General features: G+C 47.3%; 2 protein-coding genes across 2 annotated transcripts in view; both read right to left on the reverse strand.

Annotated features, from left to right (window-relative positions):
- Positions 1–8,336: 8,336 nt before the first annotated feature.
- LOC125759939 (uncharacterized) lies at positions 8,337–13,546 on the reverse strand. Its single transcript, XM_049419457.1, has 4 exons — positions 13,532–13,546; positions 12,782–13,104; positions 11,635–11,989; positions 8,337–8,576 (listed from the first exon to the last, which is right to left on the reverse strand). The coding sequence occupies exons 1-4, from the start codon at positions 13,544–13,546 to the stop codon at positions 8,337–8,339; spliced, it is 933 nt and encodes a 310-aa protein (XP_049275414.1).
- Positions 13,547–20,480, reverse strand: part of LOC119405585 (uncharacterized) — an 8,187-nt gene continuing 1,253 nt past the window's right edge. Inside the window, exons 2-3 of the mRNA XM_037672421.2 lie at positions 17,623–17,856; positions 13,547–14,744 (exon numbers count right to left, since the gene is read on the reverse strand). Of these exons, the coding sequence (XP_037528349.2) occupies positions 14,358–14,744; positions 17,623–17,856 (621 nt within the window). The 3' untranslated portion in view covers positions 13,547–14,357. The remainder of the gene's footprint in view (positions 14,745–17,622; positions 17,857–20,480) is intronic.

Here is a 20,480-nt window from a genome sequence, read left to right on the forward strand (position 1 = left end):
CATTCGTGACATGATTGCACATATCGTTTTGTGTCTTCTTTCATGCCGAGCCATGTGAACCGTTTGGTCAGCTTCATGTAGGTCCGCCAGAAACCATCGTGACCACCTGAATGAGAACTTGTGTGATAAAGATCCAGAATTTTCGGAATTAGTGTAGGAGGCACTGCGATTCTTCCGGTTTGTGTGAGTTGCAAAGCTTCAGTTCCTTCCCAAAGTTTGGCTGCACTTATTGTTTGCCATTGTACATCAACAAGCCTTATGACCCCCAGCCTGGACATTGCATCGGCGTCTTTCATTGAAGCTCCCGGGCGATGGTTCACCTCAAAGTCGAACTGTTGTAGCTCGCTTACCCACCGTGCGACTTTTCCTTTCAGCTCTGCCATTTTCAAAAGGTGGGTAAGTGCCTCATGGTCAGTGTATAATTTGAATTTTCGACTTTCCAGGTAAGAGCGGAAGTACCGAACAGCCTTTAGAACGGCCAGTGCTTCTTTCTCCGTTGTTGTATAGTTCACTTCCGCTTTGTTAAAAGTGTAGCTGTGGTAACCAATCACGCGGAGTTGGCGATTACTTGGCTGGCGTTCATCTCGCTGGTAAAGTATTGCTCCCGTTCCGTAATGTGATGCATCCGTGTTGAGCTCGAACGGAAGATCAAAGTCTGGTAGTGTGAGGACTGGATCAGACGATATAACTCGTACCAACTCTTTGTAGGCCGTTTCGCAGTCATCTGTCCAACGGAATGGTACATCTTTTTGCATCAGTCTTGTCAAACACCTCGTTTTAAGAGCATAATCTTGGATAAATGCCCTAAAATGACCGGCCAGCCCCAAGAACACACGCAATGAGTGGACATCAAAGGGCTTCGCCAGTTTTGCGATGCGTGCCACTGATTCCTCCTTGGTGTTTTTCGTAGTGCCGTCCAGCACTCTACCCAAAAAAGTCACCTTGGTTTTAAAAAATTCGCTCTTCTTAAAGTTGACTTTGAGGTCGGCTTCTGACAAAGCTGTGAGGACCTGTGCCACATGCTGTTGATGGAGAACTTCGCTTTTAGAATAGACGATGATATCATCCACGTAGACATTGCAAAAGCTTCCAATGAAAGGGTGTAGAACCGTATTCATCATTTTCTGGAACCAGCTAGGCGAGTTCTTCCATCCGAAAGGCAGCCGGTTGTACTCATAAATGTCGAATGGTGTTATAAAAGCGGTGTACTGCTTTGTATCCTCTTGAAGACGTACTTGCCAGAAGCCTTTACAGGGGTATATCCTGGAAAACCAGGAACATCCACCTGTCTCGTCTATAATTCCATCTATTCTGGGCATAGGAAAGGGAATAAGATGCGTCTGGCTGTTAATGGCTCTGTAGTCCGTGCAAAGTCGAAGGCTCCCGTCCTCCTTGGGCGCTATGGTTATCGGCGATGCGTATGGTGATACGGACTGACGGATAATGCCTGCATCCAGCATCTTCCCAAGCTCTTCCTTCAGCCATGCTTTCTTTTCCCTGGTGAGGTTGTATGGTTTCCTCCGTACAACCGTTGTGTCATGCAGTTTGAATGGAACTTCAAACTTTGTTGTACCTGGAGGATAGCCTCCTCTGCAGAATAATTCTGGATATATTGCAGGGATGTCATCGGATTTTGTCACAACGCGAATTTTGTCTCTCTTTCTCACTGGTTGCACATCTTGGCTCACTGACACAGTGTCATCCCAGTGAATATTGAGCTTCAGCAATTTCATGTCTGGACGAGAGAGTAGAAAGTCATACTCGATGCCTTCTATCACCAGTGCCAGTATTTCTACAGATTGTGACTGGTATTTCAGACGTATCCGTACCCATTCGCAGTGTTCTTTTTCACGGCCATCATAGCCCCTTACAATGACAGTTCTGCCTCTGAATATGTCCTCGGGTTTTGCTTTGCTTCTTTTCATAACTGAAACTGAAGCTCCGCTGTCTACAAGTGCTCGCATAGCTCGACCGATCACTTCAAGTTGTATGTGCAGTAAACTCGATGACACAAGTTGGACGGTCTCGTGCGTTGTATGTATGAGTTTAGAATTATTTTGCTCTCCAACGTTGCACTCATCTTTCGAGACCCTATTCTTCTGCACGAGAGTTGCGCTTCCACTAAAGTCGGAGGTGACGTCTCCAAAATCCGACGGGTACTTTTCACCCAAGTGGCTAACGCTTGTCGTCTCTGAAATATTTTGTTTACTTTTGAAGCCTCTTTCAACCCAGGGACGCGATAATAGCTTGAGTAGTTGGAGAAGCGCTTCGGGCGTTTTCGGACAGTGTATTAAAACCTGTTGTTGCAAATCTATAGGTAAGCCGTGAATTATAAGAGCAAGAAGTGACGAGGTCGACAATCCAGGTTCAGCTATGCGAAGAAGTCGCTGTTTTTCAAGAAAATACTCGAGTGGCGTTCCGGACTCAAAGCGGCAGAATATTGCCTCATGCCACCGCTCAAAGGGATTCCTGTTGAAAGTCGCAAGGAAACTTTCTTTCCATTTACACCAAGGTTCAGGCTCCTGTTTCCAAAATCTCCACTCGTGCCACTTTCTTGGTATCCCGTGAAGGAACTGTCGCATATTCATCACCAAGTCTTCATCAGACAGCCATCCATTGCTCTTGGCAGCTTGTTCATAGAAAGCTATCCACGCTTCTGGATTGTCGGACGCGTCGTCGAATATGTCTGGCTGGATTAGTCGCGATGATAGCTTTGCCCGCTTCGTCAAGTCTGCGACGAGAGTCTCAATGACAGCGTTTTGCTGCACAATTTTCTGCTGTTGACATGCAATGGCTCTCTGTACTGTCGTTAACTCGTCAGACGGCGCTGGACAGGTCGTGAAATTCTTCTCTAGTGGTGTTAGCACCAGCTCGTTGAACCTTCTTAGAGGAATGTTCACTTTCACGAAATCTTGCTTCAAAAGTTCCTCTGAAGACAGGGAGGCTTTGGTCAAAATGAGGTTTAGAAGCTCACCTGTTGTCACATATTCGGGAAGCTCAACGGCCGCGTCGTCCTCGACTTGATATTTCTTGAATACCGCAGAGTCGCTGCGGTTGTCCACAAAGAAAGTCACCCACATGAAGTCTCTTGTCGTCGGCTGCGCCAAATTATGTAACAAGCCCGCACATAATTACGTAACAAGACCGCACATAATAAACAGACGATGCTCTTCATGTCGCCATTTCTAACTTCTTCTTTATTCTCCCCCGTCCCCCTGGCCTGAATTCTGTCGTCTTCTTCTTCAACTGCTTGAGCTTGCTTCATATATATATATATATATATATATATATATATATATACATATATATATACATATATATATATATATATATATATATATATATATATATATATATATATAGGGAGAGAGAGAGATCTCGATATTAAGAATAGATTTACACAAAATGGATTGGCCATATCATATCTCATAACAAAGACGACAATGAGTTTATGAAACGTTGCACATGCCCATAACGTGAGCGTGGGCGAATATCCGAGCGCTTGGAATGTTCGAACGAATATTGCCTTATTTGAATTCGCTTCGACACGAATTTAAAGTTTCCGATATTTCGAAGTATTCGAAATGAACGAAAAGACGTATATTTTACCGCACGTAACGCCCCTGAAGAGATGGTTTCCCTGCAGCGTGAATATGTCTTGCCGCGAAACCATCTGACCGGGGGAAATTTGCGCTGCCGCGAAGCCACACTTCAAGGTTAAATGTGAAAGTGTGTTATAGGGGCTTATACGCGCTGAATATAGTAAATTTTAAAGCGCAACGTATTACAGCGAAAGCTGTTATGAGATCATTTCACCGGCCGTTTTTGGCGCCGTAGTTGTCCGCCGCCGCCGCCGCCGCCGCCGGTGTCCGTAACCAGTATCGCTCGAAATAAGAAAAAAAAACGCCAGGCCTGCGCTGAAACCGCAGCACAGTCACAGCGAAAGCTGGAAGAGCGGAGTTTCTAGAGCCCGTTGTCAGCTCTCTTGGGGCTACAATACAAGTACACTAGAAAGATACCCACTACGCCTTAAATCACAATTTTTGTGAAGTTGGGAAGCATCTACTAAGCCATTATTCGTCATTCTGCGGAGAAGCGAGGCACCAGCCGCACGTCTGTAAGGCATTATGTGCACTTTGTTGACGCGACGACTGATGATGATGAAGAATTATGGCTCAGCCCTTTGTAATGGGTTGGAAGCTTTAAACGGCCCACCAGTTAAGTAATTTGCATTGGGTGACGCCCGGTTGCTATTTCCCTCTCCCGTCATGCTGTATAACATACGTTGTCGTGGGAGAGAGACGGGGTGGGGTGAAGTACTTTACTGAGACCCCAAGTAAATGCATCATGCGCTTATGGGATCCTTTGGCAACCAATACAAATGCACTTGCGAGGAACCCACTGCGCTCTAAATCATTGTAATTTTACTGAGACCCCGAGGAAATGGATCATGCCCTGATGGGCTTCATTGGCAACCAATACAGGTGCACTTGCGAGGAACCCACTACGCTCTAAATCATTGTAATTTTACTGAGACCCCGAGGAAATGGAACATCCGCTAATGGGCTTCCTTGGCAACCAATACAAGTGCACTTGTGAGAAACCCACTACGCTCTAAATCACTGTAATTTATCTGAGACCCCGAGGATATGGATCATGCGCTTATGGGCTTCCTTGGCAACCACTACAAGTGCACTTGCGAGGAACCCACTACGCTATAAATCATTGTAATGTTTGAGAAGTAGGGCAGCAGGCACTGGGCCATTTTTCGTCATTCTACGAAGAGCCGTGGTACCTGCCAAACGCATGTAAGGCATTATGCGTACTTTGTTGATGCTGTGCCTAACGACGATGAAGAATTATGGCAGAGTCCTTTGTAATGGGTTGGAAGCATTCAGGGTTGCCACTGACTTCCGAGTAAATGTCGCCAAACGACGAGCAAAAAGTCGCCAAAAGTCGCCATTTTTTTACAAATATCGCCAAAAAAGTCGCCATTCTATATATGTGCGGCATACCTAGTAATAAAAATTTCCTCTCACGTATAGCCCCGTAGAATACAGTACCATCCAAGGCCCTGAAATTATACTCACGTTTCTCAATACGAGTGGCATCGGCCACTTCGCCATGGGAGTGCATGGTGCAGCTTCTCCGACTATCCGCAACATGTGGGTGGTGGCGCAAGGGTGAATGAATGAAACGCTCATGACATCTTTCCATCCCTGTCCACTCGTTTCAAAGGTAAAAGTGCGGTAAACCTTGGGCGAAAACCGTGAAAGCGTTGTGCGCAGACAGCTTTACGTACCCTTATATGAATTAAAAAGATTGAAAGGTTTATTGAAGGTAACACGACAGAATTCTAACAGGAACCGATCACTAGTGAGTCTGACAACTTTTCATTGTGAACTATAATGATAACGGACACCACCGAACCTTTCTTATAGTCACCTATATCTACACGCGTCAATCGGATGCGTTATTAATGATCAGATAGACAATGTAGAATGTGATATAGCAATTGTTTTCATTGCACACGCTCACCGAGAACAGTGGAAAATGCCTCAATGAATATTTTTATTGCATGAATAGCCGCGTATCCGCCTCTCTTCGCTATTCCAAAACAGTCTTTACGAGCTGAATGGGGGTACAGCAACAGTGAATAGGTAGCCAAGCTATTCAGAAGAGTTGGAGCTTTGGCGGGACAAATGGTCGGAACACGCGGCCAACCCGTCGTCTAGCCCCTTCAGAAGCAAAACTTTAGAGAAGCTTAAAGCACCTAAAGCCACAAACTTAGTCAAACATTGCCCCCTCGCGGTTTTCAAGGCAGTCCGCTGACTTACATTTTGCTAGGATGTCGCTGGGGGACATTTAAGTACCTCCTGCATCTAATTGAGGAGACACACAGGAGTTACAGGACGGACATAACGAATGACGCGTAATGTGCACATCCTACTCGTGGGTCGAAAACCAAGAAAAATACAGAAAATGTTGCCGCTCATTCATTGGGAAGACACTGAGCTTAGGATGCATAACTCAGTGGAGACCTTAGCCGAAAATCGCCAAAAATTCGCCATGTCGCCATTCATAATTTTAGGTCGCCACGGGCCTCTCAAATTCGCCAATTTGGCGAAAAGTAGCCACCATTGGCAACCCTGGAAGCATTCAACAACCTACTCATTGCGCAATTAGCATTGTGTGACGCCTGGTTACAGAATTCGCTTTGTGCGACGCGTTGCGCGACGCTTGGTGCTTATTTTACTCTCTACCACGCTATATTGCATATGCTAATGTGGTTCCTTCCCGACATGAAGTCTGTATAGGACCTTTTTGCATAGCAGTTCCAAGCACCGGAATGGCTCAGAGGTTGAATACTGGGCTCCCACGCAGAGGGCCCAGGTTCGAACCTCGTTCCTTCCTGGCATTTTTTTCTTATTTCGTTTTTTTTTCTTATTTCGAGCGATACTGGTTACGGACACCGGCGGCGGCGGCGGCGGCGGCAGCGGCGGCGGACAACTACGGCGCCAAAAACGGCCGGTGAAATGATCTCATAACAGCTTTCGCTGTAAAACGAAATAAGAAAAAATTCCAGGATGGAACGAGGTTCGAACCTGGGCCCTCTGCGTGTGAGCCCAGTATTCAACCTCTGAGCCATGCCGGTGGTTGAAACTGCTTTGCAAAAAGGTCCTATACAGGCTTCGTGTCGGGAACGAACCACATTAGCATATGCAATATAGCGTGGTAGAAGAGTAAAATAAGCACCAAGCGTCGCACAACGCGAATTCTATAACCAGGCGTCACACAATGCGAATTGCGCAACGAGTAGGTTGTTGATTGCTTCCAACCCATTACAAAGGTCTCTGCCATAATTCTTCGTCGTCATCAGGCACAGCATCAACAAAGTGCGCATAATGCCTTGCATGCGTTTAGCAGATAGCACGGCTCTCCGTAGAATGACGAAAAATGGCACAGTGCCTGCTGCCCTACTTCTCAAAAATTACAATGAATCAGCGTAGTGGGTTCCTCGCAAGTGCACTTGTATTGGTTGCCAAGGAAGCCCATAAGCGCATGATCCATTTCCTCGGGGTCTCAGTAAAGTTCTTCGCACCCCTCCCCCGTCTCTCTCCCACGTCAGCGTATGTTATACAGCATGACGGCAGAGGGAAATAGCGACCGGGCGTCACCCAGTGCAAATTACATAACTGGTGGGCCGTTTAAAGCTTCCAACCCATTACAAAGGGCTGAGCCGTAATTCTTCATCGTCATCAGTCGTCGCGTCAACAAAAGTGCACATAATCCCTTACAGACGTGTAGCTGGTGCCTCGCTTCTCCGCAGAATGACGAATAATGGCTTAGTAGGCGCTTCCCAACTTCATGAAAATTTGATTTATGGCGTAGTGGGTACCTTTCTAGTGTACTTGTATTGTAGCCCCAAGAGAGCTTACAACGGGCTCTTGAAACGCCGCTCTTCCAGCTTTCGCTGTGACTGTGCTGCGGTTTCAGCGCAGGCCTGGCGTTTTTTTACAGCTGGTAACTTGCACCTTGTTACTATTTAAATCCTGCTGCTATTCTAGGTTGCTTCTACTTCGCTTCGAGCCAAAATTAGTCATTCCATTCTGTGAAGCTGCATGACCAGCGAAGCTGTTAAGCACACGACACAGAGGTGGCACAGGATTTCGAACCTTAGCCGATCACCCACCCTGCAACTAAATCCGAAATGTCAGTACAGGATTTCTCTTTTTAATTTAGCGTATGCTCATTTATCGGTGATGCCAAACATCATCATACTGCATCCAATGCCTTAGAATGCTGGTGCCTCTTCGACCATAGAGGCGTGCCGCAACTGTACGAATCACGCGGAAAGCACAGTTTATGTTGTTGTAAACAGCACATTTCAATATACTTGCGGAGCGGATACTCAAGTTGCACCTAACCAAGCAATCAGAAATTGAAAAGCCCGTAGAAAAGTTCTCGTTCACAAAAATTTACAATTTCTAACAAATACAAATAAAAATACCCGTTCGAAAAAGAAAAGTGCGTGACTGAGCAAGATGCGTGAGCAGCTGGATGGGAAATGTCCTACAGAGTTCGACAATGTCACGCGCGCACCGCACAAAACAAAGACGCGCAATGGAACCACGCTCCACTCAGTGCTCCGCTCCACGTAGTGTCCCAATGGAGCCGCGCTCCGCACAGTGTTCCGCTCCGCGTAGTGTTCCAACGGAGGCACGCTCCGCACAGTGTCCCAACGGAGCCGCGCTCCGCACAACGTTCCGCTCCGCGTGGTGTCCCAATGGAGGCACGCTCCGCGGAGAGGACTCACGTTCCGCGCAGTGTCCCGACTAGTTTGGCTTCAATAGGCGGCATTTCTCCCTCCGGTTCATCGGCGAACCGGGAGAGCAGCCGAAGGCCTCGACGAAGGGAGCGAAGTTTCGCGCGGCCGCGTTGCAGTCGTCCGACCGGTGGCGTCCCGCGGCGTCTTCCTCGCATAGACTGAGGCACGCCGTCATGAAGAAGACTTGCGTCGACGTGAACATCTCCAAGCCTTTCAGCCGGGCGTCTTCCGCGCTTCCGTTCAAGCTCTGCGTTGCAAAGAATAGGCGGAATTTAGAGTGTCACGTATACATACATACATACATACATACATACATACATACATACATACATACAGACATACATACATACATACATACACATACATACATACATACATACATACATACATACATACATACATACATACATACATACATACATACATACATACATACATACATACATACATACATACATACATACATACATACATACATACATACATACATACATACACACATACATACTATCATGCAGAGAAATAGACAACGCCTGTTCACGAGGCCGGCTGTTCTGCGCTTGGTCTTCGCGTTCGCCCTACCTGCCCGCGCGCCCGAACCCCGGTCTCTTCACACTCGGCCATGACTGCAACCACGGTGGGCTGCCGACAATGTCTCTAGTGGGCAGCACTGGCTGTTTCGGAGCGGCCGGCCTCGGCCACGCTGCAACTTCGCCTGAAAATTTGCCAAAGGTGATTCCGGTGACCGACATTGGCTATGTCGTAGCGGTCGCATGTCTGGGACGTGCTGCGGTCTGGCTTTTAACCCTTCCGATGATGAGGGCCCTAGCTGACGGCGCTAACTGTGCCGTTGTGGCAGCATGTTTGAGCTGGTCACATGAGGAGTGCGGTCGCATGGCTTATCTAAATAGCCCTCTTTCGCGATTGCGTCTTGAATAGGCACATACTTGCTGGATGATGGATGCGAGTAAGCTAGTCAAGAGTGTCCAAAGGCATCTACGCTGCTTGTCCTTCCTATCTTGTCGACGCCCGTTAGATCACCGACGGATGCCACGGAGAAAACCACTACGTTGTGATCCACGCGGCCTTCAGACGACACACTGGTAGTCCGAGTGAAGTACTTCGTGTCGTAGTGGGCTCACACGCCAGAGGGAAGGCCTGGTGGACATCAGCTTCCGGCTGAGGTGCATTGGTAGGCTCAGCCACGCTTGGATCTCTGCAAGCTTAAACGGACGGACCTTCGACGAATGCGGCATCATCTCTCACGTTGGCTTCTTTAAGCGATATGTCGCTTAGCGGTAGGTGCGTGTCCGCGCATTCGGCCCGTGACTGCATTTAAAGCGGAGGACTGTGCTTGGACGCGACAAGAAGGATCTGTATTCCAGAATTCTCAGACAGGTCAGACTTCCGGTGTGGCTGCGCGCGAAGTCAGGACCGCTTCTCCGACTTTCGCTGTTGGAAAGAGGTCGCAGTGACCTGCTCATATGATGGTGAGCTTCGGTATTGCTTCTCCATCGGCTGTAAATGAGATGTGATCTCTGCGTCTGTCAGAGATATTATGGTGTTGGTTACCGGCGCCGAGTCCGAGACCTGAAGTGGTGAGCCTGGTCTCAGTTGTGCGTGTCCCAGGGTAGGTTGTGACACTCCCTCTAGGTGAGCTGCAATGCAAAGCCTCGAGGTGGTGCCCCTCCTGAGCTCCATCCTCGGTAGCGGTCAGGTTGGACTTAATGGTGGCAGCGAGGTGGTAGTCATTCCGTCCAGAAGCAGCTATGAGCCTAGTGCTCCACTCCGCCCAGGATTACTGCCTTGCGCCTTTGTACTTGTGCCACGCCGTGGCACCATGCCGAAGGTGGTCCATGTCTTTTGGTCCGTCAACCATTTCTGTTGGTGCGTCCAGAATACGCGAGCTCCCAGAGCGTTCCGGACGGTTCAGGAGCTCGCGTTCTCTCGGCATCAATAGTTTCCCCTTAGGTATGCGACCTCTGGGAGGCCATCTGCTGAGCGCCTTTGGCAAATGCCACCACCTACCTGGACCGCACCATCCGAAAGCGGTAGCGACACTCCGGCCTGCTAGCAGCCCACTTTAGTTGCGGTCGCGTTGATGATAACGGTGCTTAGAGAGGTGGTCACGATGGGGCGGCCATGATGACTATTGCGTGCATTGCGCTTGCGGGCTTGTAAATAGCCCAAAGAATGCGGAAGCATTATATCTGCCAGCTGCCGCTAAACCAAGGCCCCGGCCGTAAGTTGCCGTACTTTATTGTGTGGGTCCCTTTGACAAGAGGGAATAGAAGAGAAAAAAAGCACTACCCAACTGTCTCTCGCGAACGACAGCTCCACAGCAGCGCAAAGGGGGGGGGGGGGCAGAGGAGATAAGAGGAGCAACCGACACGAATACCGTCAAGAAGGCCGGCGCCAGACTGGACAGTAATGAGAATTTCGGAAGTTACGCTATGTTGAACATTCGCGAGGGAGTGCATGTCAAGCTGGGATTTCAGTCGCGAATGTTCAACGTACCATAGCTTTTGTTCAAGTGGGTTTAGAACATTCATTCTTGTTATCTTACACACAGTTCTCATTCTGTATTCCGTACTTTAACTCTGACAGTCCAGGCAAACGATCGCTCCCAATATCGCACATGCAGTGGATGATATCTTAAAAATTACACATTGCATACTAGAACAATTGCGTATTCGAAGTAAGCACACAAATGTACAAAAACTCACCAAGTTTAATCTACAGCAAGGAGGGGGGGAAAGGAATTGAGGGTGAGGAGGACAGATGTGAGAGTGAGGAGGATGGTAGACAGCAAGGCACAGCATTAGAGAGAAATAGAAAGAGAAGGTCAGAAAGAGAAATAAATAAATAGAGAGAAAGATAAAAAATGCCGAAAGAGAAATAAAGGGAAGAAAGAGAAAAAGATATAAAGAGCAAGAAAAAGAAAGAAATAGACTGCTAGAGAAAGGAAGAAAAAATAAACAACGACAAAAAAAGAAAAATAGAGCAAGCATATAGCCAAGTGTAGCGTAGCAAGGAGTGGGGAAGAGAAAGGTGAGAGGGTAAAAGCCTAGCCAAGGAAAGACCTGCTTGGTGGCCACCAACCTTGCTGTGACGCAGCCGTGTGCGACCTGCGCTAATTTTTATTGGCTGCGCTAATTTTTTATTCATAAAGAATATATTTTTTTTTAATTTTCAAGCGCAGTGTCCCCCTTGAAGTAAGGTCACTAGTAATCAAACTTTATTACTTTTTAGGAGTAATCCTGCCTTATCTGGCCGGTGTCCAGTTAACCCCGACTGTGCCGTACCCTATTGTACGCCGCGTGAGCGAGGACCAGCGCCGGCAAGTGAGGAAACGCCGCCTGTTTCTCCTTCGCGTCGGAGCACTCGAAAGACTGGAACACGTGGTCCGCCTCCAGGGCAACTGGTGACTCGGCGATGGCGGCCGCGTCCTGGAGCGCTCGGGCGTCCATGTTGCGCACGAGCTGCGCCGCGTACGTGAACCCCAGGCCGCCAAAGCGCATGGCCGCGGTGCCGGCGCCGTAGTATAGCGGCGTCTGGATGGCCGCCGTCGCCACGGACACCCCCTTGAAGGCCGGACTGTAGCTGGCCAGCGACGTCGGGTCGAGCTTGTAGAACTCGGAAGCGGCGGTGTGAATGCTTCTGTTGGTGTGAAATGGACAACGCGGAGCGCGTAGGAATGTTGGAACCATGGCAAAATAACATAAAACTACGCCTAGGCACAGGACACGGAAAAGAAATGGATAGGACGAGCACAGTCCTGGACAGGACCTGCGCTTGTCCTGTCCGTTTCTTTCCCACGCCCTGTTCCTAAGCGTGGTTTTATGTGTTTTTTTAGAGATGTCTGACCGACTAGCTCCCACCGCACGCTCCTTGGAACCATACTGCAGTGTTCGCTTGTATACTTTTTAATGATGCATGTGTACAACCTAACGAAGCCAACAGACAATAAGCCAAAGAAAGCATTGAGGCATTATTTTTAGCCTTTATCTGTAATGTGGTAATTATATTATAAATGTAAAAGTCCACGAAAACAATGTTGAAGTGGACGAAAAGACTACTTGCCGCTGGTAAGAACCTAACCTACAACCTCCGGATAACGCGTCCGATGCTCTACCGATTGAGATACAGCGGCGGTCGTCCTTCGTCCACTTTAATTTCTTCACATTTAAAGCATAATTACCTCAAAACAGGTAGACTCTAGAAATTATGTCCCTATACTTTTCTTTCCTTCATTGTCTGTCGGTTTTATTAGGCTGTACATGACTAAGAAAACGAACCCTTGATCAGTTGCACTTCTTTCGTTAATGATATACAATGGTACCTAATTATACGCCGACTGCTCTGCAAAAGTTGACGAGAAAAAAGCACGGCAATGGAGGAGGGCGACCATGTAAAGCCACTTAAAGAAAGTACATATCGGAAGATGCCAACCTTCCGAAAGAGCGCTGGATTCCCAGGCGGCTCGAGTGCCAGTGGCCGAAGAATCCCCGCGAGCCGTCCACGGTGTCGCCGTAGTAGGTCCCCAGTTTGGTCGCGTCGAAGTTCGGCGGCAGCGGCCACACGACGGGATGCGTTTCGAGCAGCATGTAGTACGCCGAGTCGCGCACCAGCAGTCTGAGATTGTTCGAGGACCGCACGGTGGTCACCGCCACCGAATGCACCAGGTTCAGGGTGTCCTCCACGGACTGCCTGGTGGCCGGCTGGACGCTCGTCGCCTGACGAGACGCGAGGAGGGTGCTGTACGTGATGCTCGTCTGAACAGTGCCAAAAAAAAAACACAAAGCTTGCGTGTTAATTAAGGTGGTGGCCGGCGAGAGGATGCATCGACGATCCAGTAGAAAGACTGTTTTAGAGAGAGGCTTGCCGCCTATCTGTTGGCCACCCTTCGTTTTCATTCAGTACTGTAGGCCTGTTCAGGCCTTTGCAGGAGAGGTAATACAAGATAAAGAGGACTTCAGATATGGGAAAACTAACGAAAAGCCGATGTACAAACTAACCAAAGCAGCGACAGCGACAAAAAAAAGCAATAAGTGAACTCTGCAGTTGAATATTTCAGTGTGCACATATGAAACTAATATTCATGCTCAAGACAAATAAAAGGAGCAATGAAAAAGGTTGTGCACTTTGTCAACACATGAAAGAACCAAAGTTGCGCGCGTGTAAAAACGCGCAGGTACATACGGGATGCACTGTCATTGCTTTCGTTTGCGCACCAATACCAGTATATCAACCTCCGCACTGCGCCGGCCAAATTAACGGAGCAATGGCGGAATGATCATTGACGATCCCCACAACCATTTCAGAACTGTAACCGGCTGTCAACATTGGCGCTATCGCCTTTCCCCGACGGACTGGCCATTAGACAGTTTTTGCTTTGGTTGCACCACGTGGAGCACTGTCGGCGTCGCGACCATGCAAAGGCCACTGGAATGCCCGCGAGACAAACATGACTGTCTGTCTGTTGTTGTACAGCGGCGCACAGCCCCTAGCCCCTCCTAGGTTTTACGTAAACTGATCGTCGCACGCACGTTTAATTGCGAGTACTAAGTGAATTGAATCTTTAGCTATGAAGAGACAAGTTCTCTTAATCCTGTGAACTTCCAAGCGAATCGATATCTAAGTCCTTTTGAAACAATGAACATGGACCTAAAACTTCCTTATCCAGGACGTGTCGCGCGAGCTGCGGATTCAGTGGAGAGAAAATTGCTACCATCCTATGCGAAAGTTAAGCGAAATCGAGACTGACCTTGGCTGACCCAGCAGCAAATTGTTAGATGGCACTCTTCATGACAAAGGAAACTGTAATATCTCAGCCTGCTTTAAGAACCTGCATTACATGATCTCGCTGATCTTGATAAGCCCATCGTGTCACCAGTAGTTGTTAGGATCTGAGTGGCACTTGACAAGGACGCCGTAGCTGCATGTCAGCGGTGATTTCGGGTACCCTCGCTATATCTTTATCTTACTGCAATGCCGTTCCTTTCCTAGTATCTTGTGTCGGCACTCGCTAAGGTCTCCAGGTCTTCACCTGCACACCGCACAGAAGTCCCTGGTACAGGTTGCCCGATTCGCCGACGGCGACGCGGGTGGCCTCGAACAGCGCGTTGCTGGTGAGGGCGCCGATCTGCTGGACGAACCACCAAACGGTGTGGTAGAGCAGGTACTCGGCCGACGTCGAAATGGCCAACTCGTTCATGGCGTCCAGGAGCTGGCGCGCGCTGGCGTGCACGACGTACTCCTCGCTGACGCTCCAACCCACCACTTTGGACACCGCCGCCGCCCAGGCGTCGCCGGTGAACTTGGGCGCGAACTCGGCCAGATCCGAGAGCCTGCCGTCCAGGGGAACCGGGAGACGGCTGCTTGCTGTCACGCTCAGCACGTCGAACACGTCCCCCTGGAACATATTTAGACCGTATAGACGAGATCATTCCTACTTTCGCACCAACGTTTAGAGCAAGCATAGATAATCTTAACCCCAGCTATCATCAGTCGGTGTGACCAGCGCTACACTCACAGAATAGATTGAGTAAAAAGGGCGTCTTTTTGTCCCACAACAATAATCGTCATCTGGCTTGCTTGCGTTTCCTTTCTTGAAAACTGGCGCTGGCCACTTTCCTACCAATAATGCTATGTCACGCTGATAACGCACACGCCGTTCGTGACCAGAAAGTGCCGGGCGCGCGGTGATAATGCAAGGAAAGGAAGCCAAAATAAATGACGATTATTGTTGTGGGACAAAAAGACGCCCTTTTTACTCGATCTTTTCTGTGAGTCTAGGGGCTGCGGGCTTGGTCATTTCATAACTGATGGCGAGCCAACATTCGCGGCCAGCATGCGATAAAGACAGGCCGGGCATTATCGTGGTCGTCCGCTCCATGTGATCAGCCGCCCCTCACCAAAGATGGCTGCCCCCTGCAGTCGATGAAAATTCTGGTCTATATACAGGTAATAATAACAATCGTTGGGGTTTAACGTCCCAAAACTACGATATGATTATAAGAGACGCCGTAGTGGAGGGCTCCGGAAATTTCGACCACCTGGGGTTCTTTAACGTGCACCTAAATCCAAGTGCGCGGGCCTCACGCATTTTTTAGCCTGCATCAAAAATGCGGCCGCCGCAGCCGGGATTCGATCCCGGGACCTGCGGGTCAGCAGTCGAGCACCATAACCACTAGACCACCGTGGCGGGTGGTCTGTATACAGGGTGCTCCAGCTAACTAGTTTTCAATTATGCCGATGCACTTTATGATGACGAGACCAAACGTACGTTGCTCACTATTGCATGGAGTAAGTCACACAATCATTTCTAAAACAACAAAACTGCGCAAAAGATATCGATCAGAAAGTTGTAGATCGGTTGACAAAACACCTGATTAGACATGTTCTAAGTTTGTATCTATTAAGAATCCTGCAGAACTTGTTTGCAATAGTATGTGTCCATGTGCTTCGAGTTGTCGATGAATTCGCCCTCGCGCTGACAATTGCAAACGTGCTGACAATTGCTAAAAAGCTGCGTGCTACAAACGGGTGGTGGTCAATTTCCCTTGCTTAAGTATTCGCGTCCTTCTGCTTACTGCGAACGCCCGCGAAATACGAAAACTACCACGCGACACACCCGCTTGCGCACCATGTTGCAGTGCTCCCTAAAAATGAGCATGCGTGGTTGCCAATTCTGTAGAAACAGTCTTATGCCGAGGATGGTGGTTCTTGGGAAATAGTCATGGCCGCAGAGATGATGAATTTCATTTTCCTGCCTCTCTATATGGCTATTGTCGAGCTTCCACGACTACACGTTCCCAAAACAAGTACAGTCAGAACAAGTCCTACCGATTGATGAAGCGGAGAAAATAAAGTGCTATGAGATCAAGAAACTTGACGACCGGACAAATGCCACTTGTAATTCCTCTTTTGCCCAGCGGCACACGGACCTTAGAAAAAAAAAAACAATTTTACACCACAGAGCTTTCAGACATGGTTCCACCTATTGCGATAGCGTCGGCCATTGAAATTTGAAGGCTTTTTTGAAGCTTAGAAGTTTAGAATATTTCTATTGTGTGCGGTGAAGCCATTAGGATGTTTTGGTGCCGTGTTCAGTCCTACCTTTTGGTATGCGAGTTCCTTTTCTGTGCTGGTATTTAGCATAATTTGCTAAATACCTATGGATCAATAGAACATTTATTCTTCTTAATTATATTTATTGTGTTACTATGTCTGGAAAATTTAGAGAGAAGAAAAATATAACATGCGCAACCTGATGGAACAATGCAGTTTTCGCTAGGCAGACAAAAAAAAATGTGACTAATACGCTTTTTGAGCTAGACCATTCAAACTTTCCTCTAATAAAGAAAACTGTTGACAAAATAATTTCTATATTTCACATTATTTTTCTTTGTTTTTCATACTGGGAGCGCAACATTAAAAATGTTCTATGAAATGTTCAGTAAATTTTGTTTTTCATAAATATTTTTGCATATTAACCATATTAATTGTTTAAAGTAATACCATTAAAAGGTAGAATCACTTGCTTAATATTGACATATAATATTACGCTGTAGCTGTTATATTACTCATAATAAAAAATAAATTATTAAAGCATACAAAATGTGGCCGATTTTCCCACGGTCACGAAAGAGTTCAAAATATGCCGACGCACTCCATAGATACGCAACCAAACGCATTTTGACGACTATTACCTGCAATAGGCCACACTATTTTTTTTGTTTTCTTCTTAATTGCTTAATTAGGCATGTTTAATTAACTAACTTTCGAAACAACGAAGCGGGCCGAAAGATTCCAATGAGAAAGTTGTAGATAGGTTTGCAAAACGTCTGATTAGACAATTTCTAACTTTATATCTTTTAAGTATTACTGTTTTTCTGTCTGTTCACTCCAGATGCCCGCAAAATTCAAAAAAAAAGAATACCACGTGACATGCCGCTTGCGCGCCTGTGCGCGCGGTGATTGTGCCCCCTAACGTTCCGCGTACAAACGATATGCTTCCCTGGCGACGGCTGATGACTGCGATAAGCAGACGCAGCGGTTATCGCTTGTGTTGCCGCTATAGCAAAACCTGAACGTCGCACAGCCACCACCATCGTAGCTGCCCTGTCGAGGCTGCAAACCCGGCGAAATGCTGTTGTCGTTTTTTGCGTCACCCGCGTTGACGCCGACGGCAGATTTTCGCGTTTGATGAGGCATCGGAGGCATTCGCCTTGAAAACCCGGAGAGATTGACAACTTTATTGAGAATCTCGCGTTGACGGTCAACCTCACCTGCACAGTTGCGCTCTCTTCCCTCAGGAACTTGATGTAGGAAGCGGGAGCCAAGGTCGACTGCGTGCCGTAGACGACCTGAATGAACTGCTCCACGTAGGTGACGTACGTTGTCTTGAGCATCGCGTGCAGCCGTTGCCAGAACGTCGCCAGCGGCTCCGGTTCGATGATGATGATGCTGGAGACGTTGCCGGTCATGATGAAATCGAGCCGGAACCACAGTGGGACGAGCCACTTGAGATGTGAAAAAGCCGTTCGATAATTAGTTATCGGAAGTTGTGTACACTAAATGGCGTTAAATGTAGACGTTAATTGGGCTAGTTGTATGGAGTTCATCGTAAAGGTTCATGGTACGTCACTGCGTAACCGCAGGGACGAACGAAATGAAACGAGAAACACGAGCGATTTCTTTCTTTTATATATCCTTTGGCCTTGTGGTTGCGTCGTGACGCATCCTTTACCATGAACCAACCATTACACCGTAAAAAGTAAGAAATGAATGGACGTAAATTACGGAGACGCACATTATCAACATCAGTGCACAATATCTCTCTCTTTCTCTCTTAATGTCTTTACTGCATGAAGGTGTGCTCGCGCACCAGCCATGGTTGCCTGGTCGAAACGACAAAACAGAGCCAAGAAATTGGGGAAATTGGCCAAAAAGTAGCCAAGTTCAGCCAAGGGCAGTCGTCGCTGTCGTCATCTGTCTTCCTTTGTGTTCGTCTAAAATTCATCGCCGTTTTCCCGTCTTTGTTAATTGCTACCAATGCGTCGCTTTTCCGTCGAAAATGACACTGTTTTATCCGTGGAGCCTTGTAATTCCACCCGAGAAGATTTTGTGGCGAGGATATGTCTGTACGCACATTCCCGCCGCACAAATAACTTTGATCTGCAAACTACAGTAAAAAAAACTAATCAATGATTGGAGAGTGTTACCGTTTCAACGCGAGTACTATGTACAATTGAACCTCGCTATAACGAAGAACTGATATAGCGAATTATCGGTTATACCCAACTTATGACAAGCTTTGGTTGATCATATCTCGCATTAGCTACAAGTGTGCTTTACCAAGCGCACTTTACGGTGACATTCTTTTTATAATGAAACCGGAAACACGAGAGCCACAGCGATATCGGTTGTAGCGAAGAAGTATCTGGTTCGCGCGAAGCTCAAAACTCTAGCATGAAAAGCAAAAATAAGTATGGAAATACAGTTCACCCCCACACATTCTTGTGATTCTAATTTCGTCACTTCTTTGTCACGGGTAGTTCCGGTCTAGCGTAACAGAGAGGCCGCGTTGTGTGCGCGCCGGAGGCGATCAGCTTCGCCCGTGAATTCGATGATGAATGTCTCGAATTACGGGCAACTTTCGTGATTTCTGAAAGTTGGGTATGCCATAAATTGGCAGCAACTGCAACTTTTTAATGTAATAACTGCCCTCAAGTCAATATTTAAAATTTTAATTAAGAAGTTTTTCTCAATTGCTCTCGACAATGTCATTTCAGTGGCGGCAAAATAGTTCCGCCTTGACACAGAGTACGTGTGCTTTGAAAATGACTGGAGCGTGACTGTCATAGAATTTTTATAACAAATCTGTATTGTCTAAAAAAACCACCCTGTATATCAACCCAGCAACAGGGAGAATAGACTTTTGAAATTTTCACACAATAGCTTTAAGGAGCCCGTGTCGCAGAAAAACTTGATAGGCACAGAGAATAGAAATCACGGTTCCAGTCGGGATCGAACACAGACATTTTGCGTGGCAGCCAGGTAATAATAAGTGCTACGGTTTAACTTCTCCAAAACCACCATATGATTATGAGAGACGCCGTAGTGGAGGGCTCCGGAAATTTCGACCACATGGGGTTCCCTAACGTGCACCCAAATCTAGGTATACACGGGCCTCAAGAATTACGCCTTCATTGAAAATGCGGCCGCCGCGGTCGGGATGCGATCCCGCGACCTCGGGGTCAGCAGTCGAGCCCCATAACCACTAGACCACCGTGGCGGGTCGTGGCAGCCAGGTGTCACAGTGGTTGAAACTGCTTTGGGAAAAAATTAGCGCAGCTTGCACTAAGTTGTGCAAGGCTTTGTCACAGCAGAGCTGGTGGGCACCCAGCTGGTCCTGGCTTGGCTAGGCTTTTACCCTCTTACCTCTCTTTTTCTCTCCCCTTGCTATACTGTACTATACCATACCATACCATACCATACCATACAATACTATGCTATACTAACTATACTATACTATACTATACTATACTATACCATACTGTTATATTCTATGCTATGCTATGCTATGCTATACTATACTATACTATACTATACTATACTATACTATACTATACTATACTATACTATACTATACTATACTATACTATACTATACTATACTATACTATACTATACTATACTATACTATACTATACATGGCTATCAGCAGCCACCCGTTTCTGGTTTTCTTGTTGACCATCTGTACAGTGTGCTTGAGCGGTGATTGAGTGCGTGCCAGTTCATGATTATGATAATTTTTGTATCTACGACACACGGCAAACCTCGATCATAACAGCTCTGCTGTAAAAGATCTTATACTGGCGTCATGACGGGCCAAGGTAAATTGTGGCTGCAGTGTTGGCTAACCGCTTTGATAACAATGTAATACGGGCCAACGTCAATTGTGGTTGCAGTGTTGGCTAACCGCTTTGATAACAATGCAACAAAAATTACTCATTTGCTCCTCTACATATGTCTCAGCAAGCTATAGTCTAGCGCTGCTTTACCCCGCAGGAATACGCCAACGACAGCTACTTATCATAATACACATCATCTCACCGTAGCGTGCACTTCGTTTCGTTAAAACT

This window comes from Rhipicephalus sanguineus, chromosome 9, assembly GCF_013339695.2.
Source record: "Rhipicephalus sanguineus isolate Rsan-2018 chromosome 9, BIME_Rsan_1.4, whole genome shotgun sequence".
NCBI classification, from domain to species: domain Eukaryota; kingdom Metazoa; phylum Arthropoda; class Arachnida; order Ixodida; family Ixodidae; genus Rhipicephalus; species Rhipicephalus sanguineus.